The sequence below is a fragment of the Haliotis rufescens genome, unplaced genomic scaffold (assembly GCF_023055435.1).
Source record: "Haliotis rufescens isolate VD_foot unplaced genomic scaffold, xgHalRufe1.0.p SCAF_2, whole genome shotgun sequence".
NCBI classification, from domain to species: Eukaryota; Metazoa; Mollusca; class Gastropoda; order Lepetellida; family Haliotidae; genus Haliotis; species Haliotis rufescens.
This window is the reverse complement of record NW_025963890.1, coordinates 45425969-45450247: the sequence shown is the minus strand read 5'-3', so window position 1 is coordinate 45450247 and position 24279 is coordinate 45425969. Positions and strand designations below refer to the sequence as shown.

The 24279-nt window shown below is 39.9% G+C and overlaps 1 protein-coding gene across 4 annotated transcripts; it reads left to right on the top strand.

Annotated features, from left to right (window-relative positions):
- Positions 1-24250, top strand: LOC124142181 (thiopurine S-methyltransferase-like). 4 transcript variants are annotated; one of them, XM_046510479.2, is made up of 9 exons: positions 1-322; positions 6208-6335; positions 7219-7311; positions 11135-11264; positions 13642-13694; positions 14540-14614; positions 15153-15238; positions 16533-16577; positions 21259-24250. In XM_046510479.2, the coding sequence occupies exons 1-9, from the start codon at positions 227-229 to the stop codon at positions 21372-21374; spliced, it is 822 nt and encodes a 273-aa protein (XP_046366435.2). In that variant the 5' UTR covers positions 1-226; the 3' UTR covers positions 21375-24250. The 4 variants fall into 4 exon arrangements, with proteins under 4 accessions (XP_046366435.2, XP_048256007.1, XP_048256006.1 ...); XM_048400050.1 differs by lacking the exon at positions 21259-24250 and adding an exon at positions 17315-17525; XM_048400049.1 differs by lacking the exon at positions 21259-24250 and adding an exon at positions 16941-17084.
- The last annotated feature ends 29 nt before the right edge of the window (positions 24251-24279 follow it).

Sequence of the window (24279 nt, the reverse complement as noted above, 5' to 3'; positions counted from 1 at the left end):
CTTGGTTAAAACTGTGTTTATGCAATTCACCAAAGGTGTTATTCGATCGTGGTTGCGCAAATCAGTTGTTTTATTTCACATAGCGAGGAAAGCTGTGACGATCGTGTATTAATGACCATAGCGCATCACAACTGGAACAACTGCTGAATGGTCCGGCGAGTACACAGTGTCACTTACCTTGCCAAATCAGGAACAAGGGTGTTGACATATATTTTCATGTCTTGATATGCTGAGGTGCATCTCCAAATTTGTTTCAAAGACAACTTGTAAAATTATTGGCGCCAATACCAGACATTTCCGTAATTCTAACCTCTTATATAAGGTAAGTTTAGGTATATTATTTCTTATTTTTATGGCGTATTTAGATCTAGATCTAGGGTCTAGACGATTTTGTTTGATTTTTTTTATTGATTTTTTTACTTATAATCTCAGAATCTACAAATATTGTCTCATCATGACAGGCTGCACTGGTTTAGTGGTTCGTGGCTTATGTAGTTGCTATATAAACAGAGGACGTCCGACTAGCTTCCCGTGTGCGAGATACGCTAAAGTGTTAGGCCCTATTATCAGCTGATTATTACACGCGGAAAGCGCACGTTAGATCTCCGATAAACGAACGAACGAACTATAGCTTTATTCTTCCCCGACCTTAAGGCGGGGAAGTATACAGGAAACGTTAAATTTGTAGCATGGATGTCGACATGTTGGTTTATTTGAAATTTCAAGCCACGCATTTACGGAAACAAAACATACAAATCATGGGCGTGGAATGTTGATGCTGTTCTTTTCCACCATAAGAGATGCTTCAAAATCGTCTTAATGTAGTTGATTGATGCATCTGACCGTTTCTGGTCATTAGCTGACATTATATAACCATTCATGTGTAATCCGATGTCCTTTTTTCCCCAAGGACTAATTTTCTGATTTTCACGGTGTATACAAAAGAAGAACTGTGCTCCGGAGATCGTAAATAACAGCATAATAAAAAAATATGTTCTGAATATGCTTATTCATGAACAACGACGACATCTCAATTTAAATGTAATATGGCTGAATTCAACATTCTACATACCACACTTTTGATTGTTTGGATGCTCATGTTCACTGGAAATATTTGGAATAGTTATATTCCGTATTTTGAATTAAACCAGTCCCCCGGTTTTTTTTAATCAGTGCACCGCACATAGCCACATGTGAAACGTTTGGTAGCAAAGTCAAAGCAAAATCGGAGTAGTGTGTCGGCGAATTTGCATCTAGGCTGTAGTATTTTTCAACCGTTTAATGGAATTCAATTTACAGCCGTAGCTCTAAATACCCCTCATAGCCTTCGGTGTTAACTATGTGACTGTAGAGAGCTGTGCCTTCATCCAACAGATTATCGAGGTCAGTGGAACACGGTACAGACGCAAATAGATTTGAGCCATGGGACACAAAATATATGAGTGACCATACATAGGTCACTCATATATTTTGTGTCCCATGGCTCAAATCTATTTGCGTCTGTACCGTGTTCCACTGACCTCGATAATCTGTTGGATGAAGGCACAGCTCTCTACAGTCACATAGTTAACACCGAAGGCTATGAGGGGTATTTAGGTCACAATCAATTTTATGGCTCCGTCACGGGTGCTCCAAATATTGAAGCAGGGAAAACAAATTTCATAGAATCATTTCAAAAAGCAATATTGATATCCCCGTCACTTTTGGTAACTTTTAATGATGTCTCCATTGCAATTTTTACGGATTTTGATTCGTATGCATTTTTTTATTCTCATCAGCGGAATGGTTTGGGTCAGGAATGCTTCTCGTAAGAGGCGACAAACGGGATCGGATGGCCAGGCTTTGGTTGATGCATGGAATCGATACCAATTGCGTGGATCGATGCTCATGATATTAGGCACTGGATTGTCTGGTCCAGACTCGATTATTTACAGAACGCCATCATATAGCTGGAATATTGCTGAGTGCGGCGTTAAACAACAAACCAATCAATCACCATCATATGAACTCAAACTAGTCATTGTTACAAGTAAACCACATTCCACAACAGTTACTGGCACTGGATAAAAAACAATACATAGAAAAAAACCAAGTAACTCAACTCATCATGATCACAATTACTATTCTTTGAAAGAAAGAAATACAAAAAAGGAAACTGACCAAAAAACGTAAAACAAGAGACGAGGAATCTCCGTTATTGATTAGTCCCTGTACTGAAATGTTCTCCAACTACGTGATAATATTTTGAGTTGTGACCAATAGACCTCATCTAGTATGACTTTTTTGCAATATTGAGACCTTAGTATTTTCATTTACATTATTATAACCAAATGCCAAGTGTAAAAAGAATGTGATCTATTATTTGAGTATGTGCATCTGCCAATGTTGTTGGCAGTTTTGATACTATTTCCACATCTAACATCATATTGCAATTGCGTAGCTCGATGCTCTTGGTGTCAATCACTGGATGATCTGGTCCAGACTTGATTATTTACAGACCGCCATCATATGGCTGGAATACTGCTTAGTGGGGCGTTAAACAAGAAACTATTTTTAAATAGACCTACCCTATGCAAATGTATCAACTGTATTGCCCAATACTCACAACAGCGTTGTGTTATTTGTGGTTTATATAATTATGCTCCTTCATGCCTTTCAGTAACATCATAATTATGCGTTTGTGAGGCATCACATATGGCGGGGAACTTTGATGCTCTGCATCAATGTTTTCTTGTTGTCAATATAGCGGGATACCAGTCGAATCGGATCAGCCGATTTCGCCACCACGGCAACTTTCTCACCCTCCGATCAAAACGGACCAGTGAAATGTAAGCTTTATGAACTAGAAAAACAAGTTTCTTAGTTTATACTATCATCCTTGTGTTTTTATCTCGTGGTTACAATCGGACTGAGGATGTATATCACTGGCAAAATAGATATTTATTGAAAAGCATACTTTGCATTTTTTTGTCAAACTTTTTTGTTGTTGTAAGTAATATTATTTTACAACAGCTTGACTTGTTTTCACTTAATAAGTATAAGCTCACATGCAGCTATCTTCATTACTTTCCATTAGCCTAATCATGGTGATCTTGTGATTCTATTTGCGTGATTCTGATGGCGAGGGCTATAATTATGACAACCTATGCAATATGTTCGGGAGGTTCTGATTAGATTTTCAATGTAGCTGCTGCAGTAATGAGAAATGCTCTGCAGCCCTTACTGGACCAATATTGTTTAAAAAGTCATGAGACACCTGAAGTTTCTGGGAAGGATTAGTCCTCAGCAACCCATGCTTGCCATAAAAGGTGACTATGCTTGTTGTAAAAGGCGACTAACAGGATCGGGTGGTCAGGCTCGCTGACTTGGTTGATGCATGTCATCGATCCCAATTGCATGGATCGATGCTCATGATATCAATCACTGGATTGTCTGGTCCAGACTTGATTATTTACAGACCGCCATCATATAGCTAAAATATTGCTGAGTGCGGCGTTAACAACAAACCAACAACAACAATAAAAAGTCATGAACTTTGTGGATGAGTGAAAGTCATACAATCTTTTCATTAATTGTTTGACAAGGATTTTACCATGCTCTCAATTCTCTTGAAGTGCCTCCTAGGCTTTGTAAGTGACTGACCATTTGTTCTCCTAGTGGCGGGGCTAGCATTTTGTATCAACAGTGATGAAGATAAGATATGTTTCAGCTACACCTACAATACCAGATATTTTATTGTCAAAACTACGAGCCTGATTTTTAAAAAAAGAAAAACACCTTGCAACATGTGCCACAATGTAATTTTTGTGGCAGGCAGTTTCTTTCTTCGCTCAACAGCATAACTAATTTTTTCAAGAATTTTCAGGGACAGTTTGTTTTTTATGTAAATTCCCAAACCCCTCCCGAATATAACATGGTCGGCCCCTGACCCTCATCTCCTCAGAAACCACTGGCCGATGAAGATTAAACTTCAGCCATCACATATACACGTCTTCCACTTTACCCCAAATAATTTAATTTAATACTATTCTCCAAAGTTCTCTCAAATGAATTCCCTCATGTTACAAATATCTTCTTCAGAAAGCTCTGGACCATGTTTCAATTGTTCCCACTAATAAACATAATAAACACACCTATTAATTTTGTTTAAGAAGTTTGAATCTGCTTTTGATGTGGCTGCTGTGGGCCTCTAAAAGTATAACAAGACCTATCATGTGTATACTTAACACTCAACATGATGGGCGGTCTAGTAGCCTGGTGGTTAAACATGTTAAAGTGTTAGTTCGCAGCGCCGAAGACCTGGGTTCGATTCCCGACATGGGTACAATGTGTTAAGTCTATTTCTGGTGTCCTCCGCCGAGATATTGCTACAATATTGCTAAAAGCGGCATAAAACCAAACTCACTCACTCACTCAACATGATTGTGTGTTCTGGGTTTTTTCACTTTTTAAGTTTTGACCTGGATGAGGCCTTTGTGGTTTTTTACTGGGGATTAGGCCTTTGTGTTTTGTCCATATACAATACATCATAACAGTATGAGTATTTCCTTTTTATCCCCCCGGCATATAAATTATAATGCGGGGGGATATAGCGATCAGCAAGTCTGTCTGTCTGTCCGTCCTTTCCGTAATCATTTCCTTTTCCGGGGCAGAAGTCGAAAATAATTCAGTGTATTTGATCGAAACTTGGCATATCTATCAGTCACATACTAAAGTTGTGCCTTTTGCTATTGAGAAATTTTAGAAATTTTTATTTTTTACGTTTCCATGGTAACAAGTTGAACTTAGGTTCTATAAGGGTGGTGTTCGTTTCCGGAGCGTAACTCAAAAACCGTTAAATACGTTCTGAAATGGTGCCTTTTGCTATTTAGGAAAAAATGTTTTATTTATTTTTTACGTTTCCATGGCAACTAGTTGGACTTAGGTTCTATAGGGTAGGGTTCGTTTCCGGAGCATAACTCAAAACCTATTCAAAACTTTCTTACAAAACTTTGCATGTCTATCAGACTCATGCTGAACTGGTGCCTTTTGCTATTTAGGAATTTTAGAAATTTTTATTTTTTATGTTTCCATGGTAACAAGTTGGACTTAGGTTCTATAAGGGTGGTGTTCGTTTCCGGAGCGTAACTCAAAAACCGTTAAATACGTTCTTACAAAACTTTTAATGGCTACTAGGCACATACTGAACTGGTGCCTTTTGCTATTTAGGAATTTTTATTGTTTTATTTTTTACGTTTCCATGGCAAAAAGTTGGATTTAAGTTTTCGTATAGGGTTGGTTCACTTATGGAGTATAACAAATAAACTGTTAAATATTTCCTTGCCAAACATTGCATGTCCATATATAAAGTACATACTGAACAGGTGCCATTTGATATTAAGGAGTTTTAGAAATGTTTATTTTAGAATTTCCATTGCAGCTATTTTGACATGGGCTAAGAGAAATGTTGGGTCAGTTACCTGGTTTGGGACCATAACGTGTTAAAATGGGTGGGGGATATAGATGACCGTTGACTATACGCTTGTTTCTTGTAATTTGTCATTTGTTTGCATAAAAAAAACCCACAGAAACACACGTTTTACTTTCCATTTCATATGGATGCCACCATGGTGGATCTTTTGTTGATAAACAATGTATGCTTCTTAAAGAACATTCTTGACTCATTACATACAGAATTGCACATTTACTTGTGGTTACTTTACAGACAGCTGCCTAGGGGATATGTCATCTCTCTGATGACTCTTGTTTATTATTTTATTACAATGTTTATGTATTATCTATCGTGTATTTGTCCGATTTTCGATAACAATTGTTGACGCTACTTAATTTTGTTTGTCCGACAAATTCGTTAATCCGACATTAATCATTTATCATACCTCAATAAATGGTCAAACCATGGTCAATTAGTTTATTTTATTGTTTCACTGAATATAATAAATAATACATCAACTGCTTACTTGTTGTATTCGTGAATATATATTCGTTACCCATTATTCGTTATATGTATCGTAATCGCCTCATAGTGTATTCGTTGCAGCCCTTGTATATATATAAATTAACATTGATTTTGAGGTTTCTGCAGGTGGGTTTCATTACTGGTAGGGTCATATAGACGGTGATATGTAGTAAATGTGGTTGATCTATATCACTATAACTATATCACTTTTAAGCTGTCACATTGAATTGGAAGTTTGACTTGTATTGCAGATGACTGACACTTCACCTAACACAGAGGGTACGGAGTCTTCCCACTACACTGTGCTGGATGTCAACGACTGGTCTGAGAAATACTGGAAAACTGGACAAATTGGTTTTCACAAGGACTATGTGCACCCGTGAGTTGTAATTACTTTTACTCTGGGGGAGAAGATATTTGTTTGGGCTGGTTGAAGAAACACGCTGGTTGGTGAACATGTTTTATACCTATAAGAGAGGTGCAGTGCGAAGTTTGGTTTCAATATTTGGATTTTCTGGAAAAATACAGCTGTTTAACACTTAGAACTGAAACAATAGTGCGACCTATTACTAGAATACTACTGCATGGATTCTTTTCAAACTTAGGAGTAGTTGCCATACTAGTTATTAGTAATAGAAGAGGTGCAGTGCAAAGTTTAATTTTGATTTGCGTATTTTCTGGGAAAAAATGTGATTGTCCTCCACCTGCCCAACTGTCTGGCAGATAATTTTAAGGCTACTGGCGTATTCAGTTTTATTTCTACTACTCATAGATTCTCAATTAGTTGTTTGCATTGTTTCAACTGAATCAAGACACAATGTGTCTCTTAATTTTTGTGATTTTCAATATTTGTAGTGTCTGAACCCGGGTAGGTAATCTTGAAGATGGGCAGCAACATTTATGGGTCACCTGCCCGACTGTCTTGATGGGTTTTAAAATTATTTTAAACACTGAATCTGTCAGGTTTCTGAGGGGGCGGTCGGGTAGCCTAGTGGTTAAAGCGTTTGCTCGTCATGCCGAAGACCTGGGTTCGATTCCCGACATGGGTACATTGTGTGAAGCCCATTTCTGGTGTCCCCCGCCGTGATAAAACTGGAATATTGCTAAAAGCGGCGTAAAACCATACTCACTCACTCACTCACTCAGGTTTCTGAGAAAAGAAAGGAGGCTGCCCACCCCCTGCACCCTCATCACATCCCCTCTGGACACCGGTGCATTCACACTAGGATTCAGTCAATGAATCATTTTACATTTCATTCCAGCCTTCTACTGAAGTATGCTGACAAGCTGACCAATGGAAAACCTGCCCAGAAGATTCTTGTACCTTTGTGCGGCAAAACTCTTGACTTAAAATGGTTTGTATTGCATGTTCGCATACATCTTCCCATGGCAAGAGTCTATGTCCACTAGTCTATGTCAAAGTTTACTTTTCACTCTTGACCATCCATGCCAACTTTGCTTGTCTCAATCGCCACTTCACCCCATGTAGAGCATCAATTGTACCCTTTGTGATAACAGTGTGATAGCCAATCAGATTGCTGTTCTTATTTTTGAATTGTTTTCACAAAGAGTGCTATAGAAAACGACCTGGTAGATCAGATAGCGAAAAGATTCAAGATTTCATCCCGACTTATTACTGTCCCATTTCACTCTTCCAATAATAGAGGCTCACAAATTACTGTCATCAAGTAACCATGGTAACACTGCAGATATACAGCAACGTGTCTTGCAAAATGTTAAATGTTGCATCATTTTGTCAAAAACCAAAAGTCTCACACACCTGATATTTTGGACCTTACAGGACTTGATTAGTTAAATTTATTACTTGATACAAAAGTGGCATTTCTCAGTAGTTAGTTGTCTTGTGGCCAACTCATATCTCAAACTTATTTCTTTAATTCATAAAAGAATGTATGACAAAAGTATTTAATCTGTGTGATAATACAGTGGATCTAGACCTGTACACAGTAACTGACTGATCCGTGTGATAATACAGTGGATCTACAACTGTACACAGTAACTGACTCATCCGTGTGATAATACAGTGGATCTACAGCCGTACACAGTAACTGACTCATCCGTGTGATAATGCAGTGGATCTACAGCCGTACACAGTAACTGACTGATCCGTGTGATAATACAGTGGATCTAGAGCTGTACACAGTAACTGACTGATCCGTGTGATAATGCAGTGGATCTACAGCTGTACACAGTAACTGACTGATCCGTGTGATAATACAGTGGATCTACAGCTGTATACAGTAACTGACTGATCCGTGTGATAATACAGGGATCTACAGCTGTACACAGTAACTGACTGATCCGTGTGATAATACAGTGGATCAACAGCTGTACACAGTAACTGACTGATCCGTGTGATAATACAGTGGATCTACAGCTGTACACAGTAACTGTCTGATCCGTGTGATAATACAGTGGATCTACAACTGTACACAGTAACTGACTGATCCGTGTGATAATACAGTGGATCTAGAGCTGTACAAAGTAACTGACTCATCTGTGTGATAATACAGTGGATCTAGGGCTGTACACAGTAACTGTCTGATCCGTGTGATAATACAGTGGATCTAGAGCTGTACAAAGTAACTGACTCATCCGTGTGATAATACAGTGGATCTACAGCTGTTCACAGTAACTGACTGATGCGTGTGATAATATAGTGGATCTACAGCTGTACACAGTAACTGACTGATCCGTGTGATAATACAGTGGATCTAGAGCTTTACACAGTAACTGACTCATCCGTGTGATAATACAGTGGATCTACAACTGTACACAGTAACTGACTCATCCGTGTGATAATACAGTGGATCTACAGCTGTACACAGTAACTGACTCATCCGTGTGATAATGCAGTGGATCTACAGCTGTACACAGTAACTGACTGATCCGTGTGATAATACAGTGGATCTAGAGCTGTATACAGTAACTGACTGATCCGTGTGATAATACAGTGATCTACAGCTGTACACAGTAACTGACTGATCCGTGTGATAATACAGTGGATCAACAGCTGTACACAGTAACTGACTGATCCGTGTGATAATACAGTGGATCTACAGCTGTACACAGTAACTGACTGATCCGTGTGATAATACAGTGGATCTACAGCTGTACACAGTAACTGACTGATCCGTGTGACAATACAGTGGATCTAGAGCTGTACAAAGTAACTGACTCATCTGTGTGATAATACAGTGGATCTACAGCTGTACAAAGTAACTGACTCATCTGTGTGATAATACAGTGGATCTACAGCTGTTCACAGTAACTGACTCATCTGTGTGATAATACAGTGGATCTACAGCTGTTCACAGTAACTGACTGATCCGTGTGATAATACAGTGGATCTAGAGCTTTACACAGTAACTGACTCATCCGTGTGATAATACAGTTGATCTACAGCTGTACACAGTAACTGACTCATCTGTGTGATAATACAGTGGATCTAGAGCTGTACACAGTAACTGACTGATCCATGTGATAATACAGTGGATCTACAGCTGTACAAAGTAACTGACTGATCTGTGTGATAATACAGTGGATCTAGAGCTGTACACAGTAACTGATTGATCCATGTGATAATACAGTGGATCTAGAGCTGTACACAGTTACTGACTGATCTGTGTGATGATAATACAGTGGATCTAGAGCTTTACACAGTAACTGACTGATCCGTGTGATAATACAGTGGATCTAGAGCTTTACACAGTAACTGACTGATCCGTGTGATAATACAGTGGATCTAGGGCTGTACACAGTAACTGACTGATCCGTGTGATAATGCAGTGGATCTAGAGCTGTACACAGTAACTGACTGATCCGTGTGATAATACAGTGGATCTAGAGCTGTACACAGTAACTGACTCATCAGTGTAATAATACAGTGGATCTACAGCTGTACACAGTAACTGACTGATCCGTGTGATAATACAGTGGATCTACAGCTGTACACAGTAACTGACTGATCTGTGTGATAATACAGTGGATCTAGAGCTGTACACAGTAACTGATTGATCCATGTGATAATACAGTGGATCTAGAGCTGTACACAGTTACTGACTGATCTGTGTGATGATAATACAGTGGATCTAGAGCTTTACACAGTAACTGACTGATCCGTGTGATAATACAGTGGATCTAGAGCTTTACACAGTAACTGACTGATCCGTGTGATAATGCAGTGGATCTACAGCTGTACACAGTATGTGACCCACCGTGTGATAATACAGTGGATCTACAGCTGTACACAGTAACTGACTGATCCGTGTGATAATAAAGTGGATCTACAGCTGTACACAGTAACTGACTCATCCGTGTGATAATACAGTGGATCTACAGCTGTACACAGTAACTGACTCATCCGTGTGATAATACAGTCGATCTACAGCTGTACAAAGTAACTGACTCATACGTGTGATAATACAGTGGATCTAGAGCTTTACATAGTAACTGACTGATGCGTGTGATAATACAGTGGATCTACAGCTGTACACAGTCACTGAGTCAGTTAAAAATAATGTTTTGACTGCGATTTGCCCCAAACTGCCTGAAGAATATTGTTCCTCAAGCTTTGCAAGAAAATATGAATCATTATGGATGCTGGATTTTGAAAAATACTGTCTTGTGGGTCCTCCAAAAATGTTAAGTTCCATAGAATGCCTCATAAATCTTTAAATTTCTTTATGTATTATATCAATAGAAAGCTGAAGTTATTCTGGATGCAATGATGTCATTGTCATCAGATAGCATGGAAATTGTATTAATTGTTAAACTTTTAGTTAAAATAGCATGATTTTGTTTATTCGCTCCATGTTGATCACTCAAATTGTCCATAATTTCTATTTTATGTAAATATACATTTGAGATATACACACAAACAAGTGCAGGAAACAATCTAGTGGCATCATGGCTTCCAGAATAACTTCATCCCTATATTTTCAATATTACCCTTCGATTTTGTGTTTATTGGTTGCAAGTTTTTCAGAAAAAGTAGGTTTTGTTTGGGGAAGGTGTTTTAGGGGGGGAGCACGGTGGACCTTAGTAGCCCATGGCCTGGTGGAAGTGCTGATTGTTCTGAACGAAAGTCCCCACAAGACTGAGTGTTTGATCCCAAGTGACTGTGAGATAGCATGCTGTAGAAGATTAATGTTGCAGGATTGCTGACCAGGGCCACACTGTCATCGGAGTGGAGGCAGTGGAGCAGGCAGTGGTCGAGTTCTTCACGGAGCAAAACATTGAGTACAGCAAGGAAACACTCACAGACATCCCAGGAGATTTGTACAAGGTAGGTACCAGAGCCAGTAGGACAGTCTGACATATGAGTAGTTATACGAGATTGTAGCAGACCGAGTAACAAAGTCCGACATACAAGTAGAGTTATACAAGGTAGTACCAGAGCCAGTAGGACAGTCTGACATATGAGTAGTCAACGAGATTGTAGCAGACCGAGTAACAAAGTCCGACATACAAGTAGAGTTATACAAGGTAGTACCAGAGCCAGTAGGACAGTCTGACATATGAGTAGTTATACGAGATTGTAGCAGACCGAGTAACAAAGTCCGACATACAAGTAGAGTTATACAAGGTAGTACCAGAGCCAGTAGGACAGTCTGACATGTGAGTAGTTATACGAGATTGTAGCAGACCGAGTAACAAAGTCCGACATACAAGTAGAGTTATACAAGGTAGTACCAGAGCCAGTAGGACAGTCTGACATGTGAGTAGTTATACGAGATTGTAGCAGACCGAGTAACAAAGTCCGACATACAAGTAGAGTTATACAAGGTAGTACCAGAGCCAGTAGGACAGTCTGACATGTGAGTAGTTATACGAGATTGTAGCAGACCGAGTAACAAAGTCCGACATACAAGTAGAGTTATACAAGGTAGTACCAGAGCCAGTAGGACAGTCTGACATGTGAGTAGTTATACGAGATTGTAGCAGACCGAGTAAAACAGTCCGACATACAAGTAGAGTTATACAAGGTAGTACCAGAGCCAGTAGGACAGTCTGACATATGAGTAGTTATACAAGGTAGTAACCATCTTCCCAAGGCAAGGGAGTTTACTGTCTATAGAAGTCCAGTTTCGAACCTTGACGAACTAGGCTGGAATTCCGAAGTTACATTTTGACTGGACTAACCAGTCTATGTATAGTTCAATCAAAATCATGAAAACGAACTAGACATCCCAGTTCATGAACAACATGGATTTCAACGTGCAGATTTCCGTTGACTGCAAGATTTGCAAGGTGCGTGTACGGTTAACTGGGCATCGATAGATATTTTCCAAACCTCTTCATGTTTCTTATCAAGGTGCTCAAGTAATTTGATGCACTTCATGATGTAAGATCCATTTTATGATAGAAGAGATTTTGACTGGATCAGTTTGTCCTGACTGGGTGCCGCCATTTTGTTTGAAGCAAATGCAAGTGATATGAGAGGTGGAATCTGATTGGTCAATAGGAGAAATTAGAAGCGGCACAACTCCTAATAGCCACCGCTACAATCAAGCCACGAAATTCAAGTCTAGTTCGGCAAGGGTGAAAACTAGACTTTTATTATCAGTTAACTCCCTTGCCTCGGGAAGATGGGTAGGTACCAGAGCCAGTAGCACAGTTAGACATACAAGTAGTTATATGAGTTAGGTATACATGCAGGTTTATTTTAACATATGCACAAGGCAGGTTATTCCAGCCTCCCTCACAAACTTGTTTCTACTTCATACCAGGAATAGAACACTGGAGTTACCCCCCTTGTACATACTACCGTGTAGTTACTTCCCTTTGTCTCTGTTTTATATAACATTCATGGTTGTCATCAGTTGCTGGCTTGTTTTGTATCGCATATTGTCGCCATTTCCTTATGTCTGGTAGTGGTCAAGTTACTGCATTTTATAGTCTTTACTGGGAGTGGTTGATATTTGTGTGCAGATATTTCTCAGACCACCTGATGATAATGCCACATCAGAAATTACTACAAATTCGTCTTTATTCATACTGGCTCGTAGTCGGAAAGCGCCCTCAATTACAAATATGGTCCTTCATTCTTGGGGTTAAAGATTACATGGCTCCACAGTAAGTGACTTCCTGTTTGTTTGGCTTTTCGAGGGGTCAATTTCCATAACTGTGTATTGGAATCAATAAAAGCATTATCAAAGAAGTTTAAACTCACCATAAAAATAACATAAATAGTTATATACATGTATGTATTCATGGTAATTGTATTTATTTCATTTTGAGGGGGCCCAGTCATCTAAGGTGCCTCAATTGACTTTGCAGAGTTGCAGGGACCCTTGCGTACGCCAGAAACCTATGATTGTGGGTTTGAATCCTGTTTCACCCCGATTATGTTTCTAGGTTTGTGAGCACCATACCCGTGCTCGTGGGTTTCACCGAAGTGATAAACGTCTGAGACCTGCATCACTTCGGGCTTTCCTCCCACATTAAGCTGACACGCCATGATATAACTGGAATACTGTTAAAAGCGGCATTAAACACAAGGGACGCAACTCTGCACAGCGAATCGCGGCGCCTTGGACGACTGGGCCACCTGTGCCTCATGAGCTCTCAGAATGGCTAGTGTACATGCCCCTTGTCCGGTGAAACTGTTACTGACCATGCACCCAGGCTATGCCTGTCACCTTTTTACTTTTTGTTTTCAGAGTAGTGATGGCCGAATCTCTTTGTACAAATGTGATGTGTTTGATTTCAACAGGTACGTAGCCATGATGTGTATCATTTCCTTGAGAGGCTTGGCATACTATACTGGGCCCACTTGCACAAAACTTTCTTACTGCTAAGATGATCTTAACTCCCATACCTTAACATAGGCTTACGACAGTCATAGCCCTAAGATCGCTTTGTGCAAGTTGGCCCTGCTGTAGACTCTACAGGGATGTTGCACTTGAAGATGTTTGACAGGTGAAGCTGATATGATTTGGTATTAGTCGGGTTGGATGTGAACCCAGTATATTTATCACCTGTTTAACATCTCCCTCTTGCCACACGAAACTGTCTTTCCACAATAAGCTGACACACAATCAGCCTTAGAAATTCAGGTTATTTTTTTTTCTAACATTAGTCCAGAAGACTAGTGTAAACCTTATTTTACTAGTCCTCGAAAAATATTAGGTCCTGTAGTTAAAGTAATTATCAAATCTTACAGTACACTACACCATTTCATTACTTTACAGGAGACCCGTGAAGATCCGGGGTAGAATAGGTCTCAGCAACCCATGCTTCCCGTGAAAGGCGACTTTGCTTGTCGTAAGAGGCGACTAACGGGATCGGGTGGTCAGGCTTGCTGACCCCAATTGCGTAGATCGAGGCTCATGATGTCAATCACTGGATTGTCTGGTCAAGACTCGATTATTTACCGACAACTGTCATATAGCTGGAATATTTCTGAGTGCTGCATTAAACAACAAACCAACCAACCAACTTTACAGGACCCCCATATATATCCCATTCAACTGTTTGCTCATTTGTTTTGTTACCATGTGATGCTCTTAAGCGTGTCTTTCAAGAATTATGATGGACATCATTCTGCTCCCATTGCAGATCCTTCAAGGACAAGGTTGATGCTGTGTGGGACAGAGGCGCTCTGGTAGCCATCAATAGAGAGGACAGGGAGAGGTGGGTGACCAGCCAGTCAGACCATATAGGAGCCATCACTGGGTCTAATACAGCTAGTCACTAGTCACTAGATCCTGGTCTAATACATGGAGCTGTTACTAGACCCGGGTCTAATACAGCTGTCAGGAGACCCTGGTCTATTACATGGAGCTATTGGGTCTAATACAGCTAGTCACTAGTCACTAGATCCTGGTCTAATACATGGAGCTGTCACTAGACCCTGGTCTAATACAGCTGTCAGGGGACCCTGGTCTATTACATGGAGCTATCACTAGACCCTGGTCTAATACAGCTGTCAGGAGACCCTGGTCTATTACATGGAGCTATCACTAGACCCTGATCTAATACATGGAGCTGTCACTAGACCAGGATCTAATACATGCAGTTGTCACTAGACCAGGGTCTATTCTATGGAGCTATCACTAGACCAGGGTGTAATGCATGGCGCCATCACTGGACCCTGAATAAATACATTGTGTCACAAGACTCTTGTCTAATGGAAATAGGTAATGAACTAACTAACTATATTTACATTCAGATATGCCGATTTGATAAAGTCTGTGTCAGCGCCAGCTTCTAGGATTTTCGTCGTAACCTTGAACTATGACCCAACTCTTTATGGAGGTTAGTACCTGTATCACTAGGTCAGCAATTACTCATGTCAGTATTTGCTTTTGCATTGGTATTAATACTGCCATAGACTATAACCTGTACTGGCCACAACATATCAGACTAGTCCTTATAATGATAACATATTTCAAAATCCTTAAAAAAATAAAAGAATTGCTTCTCAGGCAACGGTTTTTGAAATTATAGTGCAGGCGGGCAGTGTCTTTTCTCCCTTTTTTCCCCCTTTTTATTTTTGTTCAAACATGTATGCAACCAAATAAACAGTTGTGTAACCAAATAAACAGTTGTGCAACCAAATAAACAGTTGTGTACAACCTGGGAAAGGGCCTCCCTACATTAATGTATTTCTTGATGAGTAAAATACTGGAATACTGTATTTGACTACCGTTGGACTTGGAATATTGAAAGATATTTTTGTTTTTTTCAAAAATGGAAATAAAAACAAAACATGCGGCGAACTTTATGATAGAGTGACTGAGAACCAAGACAATTATTTTTTAGCCTTAAAAAGGGCCAATTTCTACTACTCCTTATGATACCTTGACTATTGTGCAGTTTGGCAAGGACTATAGGACTAGTGCCAATCTCTAATGCTGACATTTGCAATACTGTCATATTTGATACTGGCCTAATAGGTGGGGAACAGGTGGACGTCTCTGAATGGGGATGTTTATGTGCAAGATATATGATACCTCTCGGGGCGGTCGGGTAGCCTCGTGGTTAAAGCATTGGCTCATCACGCCGAAGACCCAGGTTTGATCCCGACATGGGTACAATGTGTGAAGCCCATTTCTGGTGTCCCCCGCCATGATATGGCAGGAATATTCCTAAAAGTGGCGTCTATATCTATTGTTACCACATTTTGTAACAAAGCCCCATTGAAACACTGTTCGACCACCTCTGTGGTCTAGTGGTAGAGAGTCCGCCCGGAGAGCGGAAGGTCTGGGGTTCGATCCCTGGCTGCGTCATACCAAAAGATGGTACTTGTTACCCTGTCTGGCGCTCGGCATTAAGGGGCTAAAACAAGGACTGGTCGGCTCGGAATCAGTATACTGTGTCTGAGTGGGGTATTCATGTGAAACTGCGGCATGGTATCTCAGTGAGCTAGCACTATAAATCGGCATCAGTCCGGACTAGTACAAGCAGCCACACACGAACACACACACACGTACATGCACGTCGCTTTATACGTGCAATAATCTTGGACCAGACGTTAAACCCCATTTCACCTTCTCCTGAAACACTGTTCTCTCACTCACTCACTTCATTATCTGGTTCGTTGTTTCAGGTCCGCCACATTTTGTGGAAGACGAACTGATTCCGAAGTTATATGGTAAGTAATCTGTTGTTGACCACAAGGTAATGTGATGATGATGCTGGTGTATAGATGGAGTGATAGGTTGTTGGAGTATGCAGTATTAAGGGTGAAACGATACATTGGTGCACCAATGCATTGTGAGTTTTTATGCGACGATACGATCCACGATACCCTTATTTCTGTATCGATGCAAGACGATACCCTTGCTAAAATAAATGACTTACAGGGTTAAAACTAAACTCAAAAGCTTCACTAGCCCGGGTTAAGATTAATGACTTAGTAATGTTAAAACAATGGGGAAAATTGGAAATTTGTACTAGCCCAAAAGGAATTTGTACTAGCCTCGGGCTAGCGGGCTAGATCTTGTCTGTGTTACAGGTAGTCAGTTCAACGTGGAGATCTTGTCTGTGTTACAGGTAGTGAATATAATGTGGAGATCTTGTCTGTTACAGGTAGTCAGTTCAACATGGAGATCTTGTCTGTGTTACAGGTAGTCAATACAATGTGGAGATCTTGTCTGTGTTACAGGTAGTCAGTACAATGTGGAGATCTTGTCTGTTACAGGTAGTCAGTTCAACATGGAGATCTTGTCTGTTTTACAGGTAGTCAATACAATGTGGAGATCTTGTCTGTGTTACAGGTAGTCAGTACAATGTGGAGATCTTGTCTGTTACAGGTAGTCAGTTCATCATGGAGATCTTGTCTGTGTTACAGGTAGTCTGTTCAATGTGGAGAATTTGTCTGTGTTACAGGTAGTCTGTACAATGTGGAGATCTTGTCTGTGTTACAGGTAGTCAGTTCAACATGGAGATCTTGTCTGTGTTACAGGTAGTCAATACAATGTGGAGATCTTGTCTGTGTTACAGGTAGTCAGTACAATGTGGAGATCTTGTCTGTTACAGGTAGTCAGTTCATCATGGAGATCTTGTCTGTGTTACAGGTAGTCATTATAATGTGGAGATCTTGTCTGTTACAGGTAGTCAATATAATGTGGAGATATTGTCTGTGTTACAGGTAGTCAATATAATGTGGAGATCTTGTCTGTGTTACAGGTAGTCTGTTCAATGTGGAGATTTTGTCTGTGTTACAGGTAGTCAGTTCAATGTGGAGATCTTGTCTGTGTTACAGGTAGTCAGTACAATGTGGAGATCTTGTCTGTGTTACAGGTAGTCAGTACAACATGGAGATCTTGTCTGTGTTACAGGTAGTCTGTACAATGTGGAGATCTTGTCTGTGTTACAGGTAGTCAGTACAACATGGAGATCTTGTCTGTGTTACAGGTAGTCTGTACAATGTGGAGATCTTGTCTGTGTTACAGGTAGTCTGTACAATGTGGAGATCTTGTCTGTGTTACAGGTAGTCAATATAATGTGGAGATCTTGTCTGTGTTACAGGTATTCAGTTCAACGTGGAGATCTTGTCTGTGTTACAAGTAGTCAGTACAATGTGGAGATCTTGTCTGTGTTACAGGTAGTCAGTTCAATGTGGACATCTTGTCTGTGTTACAGGTAGTCAGTACAATGTGGAGATCTTGTCTGTGTTACAGGTAGTCAGTTCAACGTGGAGATCTTGTCTGTGTTACAGGTAGTCTGTACAATGTGGAGATCTTGTCTGTGTTACAGGTAGTCTGTTCAATGTGGAGATCTTGTCTGTGTTACAGGTAGTCTGTTCAATGTGGAGATCTTGTCTGTGTTACAGGTAGTCAATATAATGTGGAGATCTTGTCTGTGTTACAGGTAGTCTGTACAATGTGGAGATCTTGTCTGTGTTACAGGTAGTCTGTACAATGTGGAGATCTTGTCTGTGTTACAGGTAGTCAGTATAATGTGGAGATCTTGTCTGTGTTACAGGTATTCAGTTCAACGTGGAGATCTTGTCTGTGTTACAGGTAGTCAGTACAATGTGGAGATCTTGTCTGTGTTACAGGTAGTCAGTTCAATGTGGAGATCTTGTCTGTGTTACAGGTAGTCAGTACAATGTGGAGATCTTGTCTGTGTTACAGGTAGTCAGTTCAACGTGGAGATCTTGTCTGTGTTACAGGTAGTCTGTACAATGTGGAGATCTTGTCTGTGTTACAGGTAGTCTGTTCAATGTGGAGATCTTGTCTGTGTTACAGGTAGTCTGTTCAATGTGGAGATCTTGTCTGTGTTACAGGTAGTCAATATAATGTGGAGATCTTGTCTGTGTTACAGGTAGTCTGTACAATGTGGAGATCTTGTCTGTGTTACAGGTAGTCTGTACAATGTGGAGATCTTGTCTGTGTTACAGGTAGTCAATATAATGTGGAGATCTTGTCTGTGTTACAGGTATTCAGTTCAACGTGGAGATCTTGTCTGTGTTACAGGTAGTCAGTACAATTTGGAGATCTTGTCTGTGTTACAGGTAGTCAGTTTAATGTGGAGATCTTGTCTGTGTTACAGGTAGTCAGTACAATGTGGAGATCTTGTCTGTGTTACAGGTAGTCAGTTCAACGTGGAGATCTTGTCTGTGTTACAGGTAGTCTGTACAATGTGGAGATCTTGTCTGTGTTACAGGTAGTCTGTTCAATGTGGAGATCTTGTCTGTGTTACAGGTAGTCTGTTCAATGTGGAGATCTTGTCTGTGTTACAGGTAGTCAATATAATGTGGAGATCTTGTCTGTGTTACAGGTAGTCTGTACAATGTGGAGATCTTGTCTGTGTTACAGGTAGTCTGTACAATTTGGAGATCTTGTCTGTGTTACAGGTAGTCAATATAATGTGGAGATCTTGTCTGTGTTACAGGTATTCAGTTCAACGTGGAGATCTTGTCTGTGTTACAGGTAGTCTGTACAATGTGGAGATCTTGTCTGTGTTACAGGTAGTCAGTTCAACGTGGAGATCTTGTCTGTGTTACAGGTAGTCTGTACAATGTGGAGATCTTGTCTGTGTTACAGGTAGTCAATATAATGTGGAGATCTTGTCTGTGTTACAGGTAGTCAATATAATGTGGAGATCTTGTCTGCTACAGGTAGTCAGTTCAACGTGGAGATCTTGTTTGTGTTTCAGGTAGTCAATATAATGTGGAGATCTTGTCTGTGTTACAGGTAGTCAGTTCAACATGGAGATCTTGTCTGTGTTACAGGTAGTCAATATAATGTGGAGATCTTGTCTGTGTTACAGGTAGTCAATATAATGTGGAGATCTTGTCTGTGTTACAGGTAGTCAATATAATGTGGAGATCTTGTCTGCTACAGGTAGTCAGTTCAACGTGGAGATCTTGTTTGTGTTTCAGGTAGTCAATATAATGTGGAGATCTTGTCTGTGTTACAGGTAGTCAGTTCAACATGGAGATCTTGTCTGTGTTACAGGTAGTCAATATAATGTGGAGATCTTGACTGGGTTACAGGTAGTCAGTTCAACGTGGAGATCATGTCTGTGTTACAGGTAGTCTGTACAATGTGGAGATCTTGTCTGGGTTACAGGTAGTCAATATAATGTGGAGATCTTGTCTGTGTTACAGGTAGTCAGTTCAACGTGGAGATCTTGTCTGTGTTACAGGTAGTCAGTTCAACGTGGAGATCTTGTCTGTGTTACAGGTAGTCTGTACAATGTGAATATCTTGTCTGTGTTACAGGTAGTCAATATAATGTGGAGATCTTGTCTGTGTTACAGGTAGTCAGTTCAACGTGGAGATCTTGTCTGTGTTACAGGTAGTCAGTTCAATGTGGAGATCTTGTCTGTGTTATAGGTAGTCAATATAATGTGGAGATCTTGTCTGTGTTACAGGTAGTCAATATAATGTGGAGATCTTGTCTGTGTTACAGGTAGTCAGTTCAAAGTGGAGATCTTGTCTGTGTTACAGGTAGTCAATATAATGTGGAGATCTTGTCTGTGTTACAGGTAGTCTGTACAATGTGGAGATCTTGTCTGTGTTACAGGTAGTCAATATAATGTGGAGATCTTGTCTGTGTTACAGGTAGTCTGTACAATGTGGAGATCTTGTCTGTGTTACAGGTAGTCTGTACAATGTGGAGATCTTGTCTGTGTTACAGGTAGTCAGTTCAATGTGGAGATCTTGTCTGTGTTACAGGTAGTCAATATAATGTGGAGATCTTGTCTGTGTTACAGGTAGTCTGTACAATGTGGAGATCTTGTCTGTGTTACAGGTAGTCAATATAATGTGGAGATCTTGTCTGTGTTACAGGTAGTCTGTACAATGTGGAGATCTTGTCTGTGTTACAGGTAGTCAATATAATGTGGAGATCTTGTCTGTGTTACAGGTAGTCAATATAATGTGGAGATCTTGTCTGTGTTACAGGTAGTCTGTACAATGTGGAGATCTTGTCTGTGTTACAGGTAGTCTGTACAATGTGGAGATCTTGTCTGTGTTACAGGTAGTCAGTTCAATGTGGAGATCTTGTCTGTGTTACAGGTAGTCAATATAATGTGGAGATCTTGTCTGTGTTACAGGTAGTCTGTACAATGTGGAGATCTTGTCTGTGTTACAGGTAGTCAATATAATGTGGAGATCTTGTCTGTGTTACAGGTAGTCTGTACAATGTGGAGATCTTGTCTGTGTTACAGGTAGTCAATATAATGTGGAGATCTTGTCTGTGTTACAGGTAGTCAATATAATGTGGAGATCTTGTCTGTGTTACAGGTAGTCAATATAATGTGGAGATCTTGTCTGTGTTACAGGTAGTCAGTTCAATGTGGAGATCTTGTCTGTGTTACAGGTAGTCAGTACAAAGTGGAGATTCTTGATCGCCTTGACAGCTTAGATGACAGATGGAAGGAACGTGGACTGACCTACTTCGAAGAAGTACTACACTTTCTCTCCTACAAAGCATAGCCAAACCATGAATGCCACCATGTAATAACCAGGAGTAGGTGAATAATCACCATAATGGGATTGTGATGGGGATGTCATCCTACTGAACTCATTTAACCAGCAGGCACTAGATTAGTTTACAGTAACCGGGCGCAGCACAGGTGCATCTGCAGCACCTTCATCACCTCACACGGAAACCTGGTACAGAATATGGCACACAAATATGTTCTAACATGAGAGTATAATACAGCTCTTTCTCAAAGGCATTACCCATCAAAGGCGACTATGCTTGTCGTAAGAGGCGACTAACGGGATCGGGTGGTCAGGCTCGCTGACTTGGTTGATGCATGTCATCGATCCCAATTGCGTGGATCGATGCTCATTATGTCAATCACTGGATTGTCTGGTCCAGGCTTGATTATTTACAGACCGCCGTTATATAGCTGGAATATTGCTGAGCGTGGCGTTAAACAACAAACAAACCAAACCAGTCAAAGGCATTATGGAGAACTGCATCACTCGAGATGTTTGAAAGGACCATTCTTTAAACATATGAAGATCCTGTTCCTCCAAAAATGGTGAAGGTTCATTCAGCTCCTTTCCAAAAAATGAATAGAGTGATTCTTCCCCAAAGATGGTCAGAACCAAAGTTATCAACCTCCTGTGGCGTCACTCCATTGTTCTTGCAGGTCACTCTTTTCTCGTAAGGTTCCTCCCTACTCAACCAGAATATTCTCGTAATGTTACTCCCCACCCAACCAGAATATTCTTAATAATGTTCCTCTGGACCGGGAAATTATCATAATAATGGCACTTTGCCCTGGGAAATTATCATAATAATGTCCCTTTCACCCGGGAAATTATCATAATAATGCCCCTTTCCCCTGGGAAATAATCGTAATAATGTCCCTTTGCCCCAGGAAATTATCGTTCTAATGTCCCTCTGCTCCTGGATCTGTAGTATGGTCTTCTGTCAACAAATATCCTGTACAATATTCCAAAATAGTTTTTTCACATGCCAGCTCTTCAGATTAGGAACATTTTACAGAATATCCTGTCGGACAGATACATATTAAAGCCCTATTGAATGAAGAATATTCATGTTTTCAAAGTTTATTAGAGGAGCAAATTTTGGATACATTTTTTTCTTGTGATGTACACTATTTTCATGTTATATTGAAATTGAACACGATCGGTTGATCTTTTTATGAAGTCACCTGGCCACCCGAGGTTTTCATGTCCTTTGTGACCGTTGTGCTTCTCTGCATCTTGGCAATGGATATAATATTTAAAGCGACCTCACGTTGTTCGTCTGATGTCGGCTTGTAGCAACGTACCGCCTTACTTCGGTGCCTTAGAAGTAAATGGATACATAGTTTCAATTTGTGAAGATTCCTAAGAATGTACTATAAATTCAAAATGAAATACAAATACTAAAATCCTAAAATGTAAGGCTAGTTTTTTGTTAGTTATTTGTCATATTTCAAACTTTTCAAAATGTAGCCCTCATGGTAAAGGTAAGCAAATATAAATTCAAAATAAAGATTGATGATGACAAAATGTTTCTTTTTGAGAAAAATAAAAAAAATGTCTACAGCAATCCTGAGTAACAAACCATGTGCGATTGGGAATGACAACATATTCTATCTTTAATATAGATAGTGAAAATGTAAAAGTTACAATTTGATAATTTAACAGCGGAGTACAAAGCACACAATATTACCGTTTGCGTTGTTGTGTTCGACCCATGTGTTCCTAAATGGCTATTAATTATGTGATATATTTCTAACTTTCTATATTAATAAGTCTAATGAACTGGTGCCTTTTGTTGATTTGAGATTTCCTTTTTTTTTCTTTTTCTTTTTTCTTTTTTTTTGTTTCCGAATTGCGTGGATCGGAGTTCATTTTGTCAATCACTGGTCCACTGTCATATATGGAATGTTGTGGTGTTAAACACACATATCAGGTTATATCGAGGTTTGTTTTTCAAGCCCTCTCCACCTGTGGAAGTTTGTGATACAAGTATGTCATCATGGTAATCACCTGTTCTCGAACCACTAGACGGATGATTACCATATTTTCTAGACAACCTACAAACCATGAGCTTGATGTTCCAACAGCATTGTTGGTTTGTTTGTTTATTGTTTAATGGTGCACTCAGCAATATTCCAGCCTTATGATGGCGGTCTGTAAATAAGTGAGTCTGGACCTGACAATCCAGTGATTGACATCATGAGCATTGATCCACGCAATTTTGATACAAGTCACCAAGTCAGAGAGCCTGATCTTCCGATCCTGTAATCACCTTCTACAACAAGCATGGGTTGCTGAGGACCAATTCTAACCCAGATCTTCATGGGTATCTCTAACAGCATTGAGCTGGTTTGTTATTTGTGTGATGACTTATTTGTATCAATCCAACCCTATTATAACTTGCTTTTGAAAGTTTGCAAGAGGACAAATGTGGCTATTTGTATAGGCAGGCACTTAAGTTGTTTAAATGAATAGGAAGTGTGACCTTTCCTCTCTGCAGTTGCTACCAACTCCACCAGTGTGATAGTCCTAGGTCCCCTGATGAGACTTTCGGTATTTTGCTTTCACAATGTTGACAGCATGATAAACAACACTGGATGAAATATGAACTGTTAATGGCTTTGACATATCTGTTATGTTTCACTGGGGTCAAAGGTCAGTGTGTCTAAAGGGTAGATCATGAGTTATATTTAAAGCAAATCTCTCAGGAACTGTGAGTCAATTACCTACTTCATGTTGGATACACTTGTCTTCTCTGAGAAGTTGTGTGGCAATGTATTGCTCACCATTGGATGAAACAATCATAGGTGTTTTTATCATGTTTATTTTAATAAAAACTAGAGGATTTTTATGTATAACCTAAATGTGTGTTCTGTTGCTTTGTATTCTAACC

Coding starts and splice junctions, on each gene's coding strand:
- LOC124142181 (XM_046510479.2), top strand. CDS start 227: ATGCTGAGGTGCATCTCCAAATTTGTTTCAAAGACAACTTGTAAAATT. Junction 7,312..11,134: donor AAAACTCTTGACTTAAAATG/GTTTGTATTGCA, acceptor TTAATGTTGCAG/GATTGCTGACCAGGGCCACA. Junction 15,239..16,532: donor TGACCCAACTCTTTATGGAG/GTTAGTACCTGT, acceptor TCGTTGTTTCAG/GTCCGCCACATTTTGTGGAA.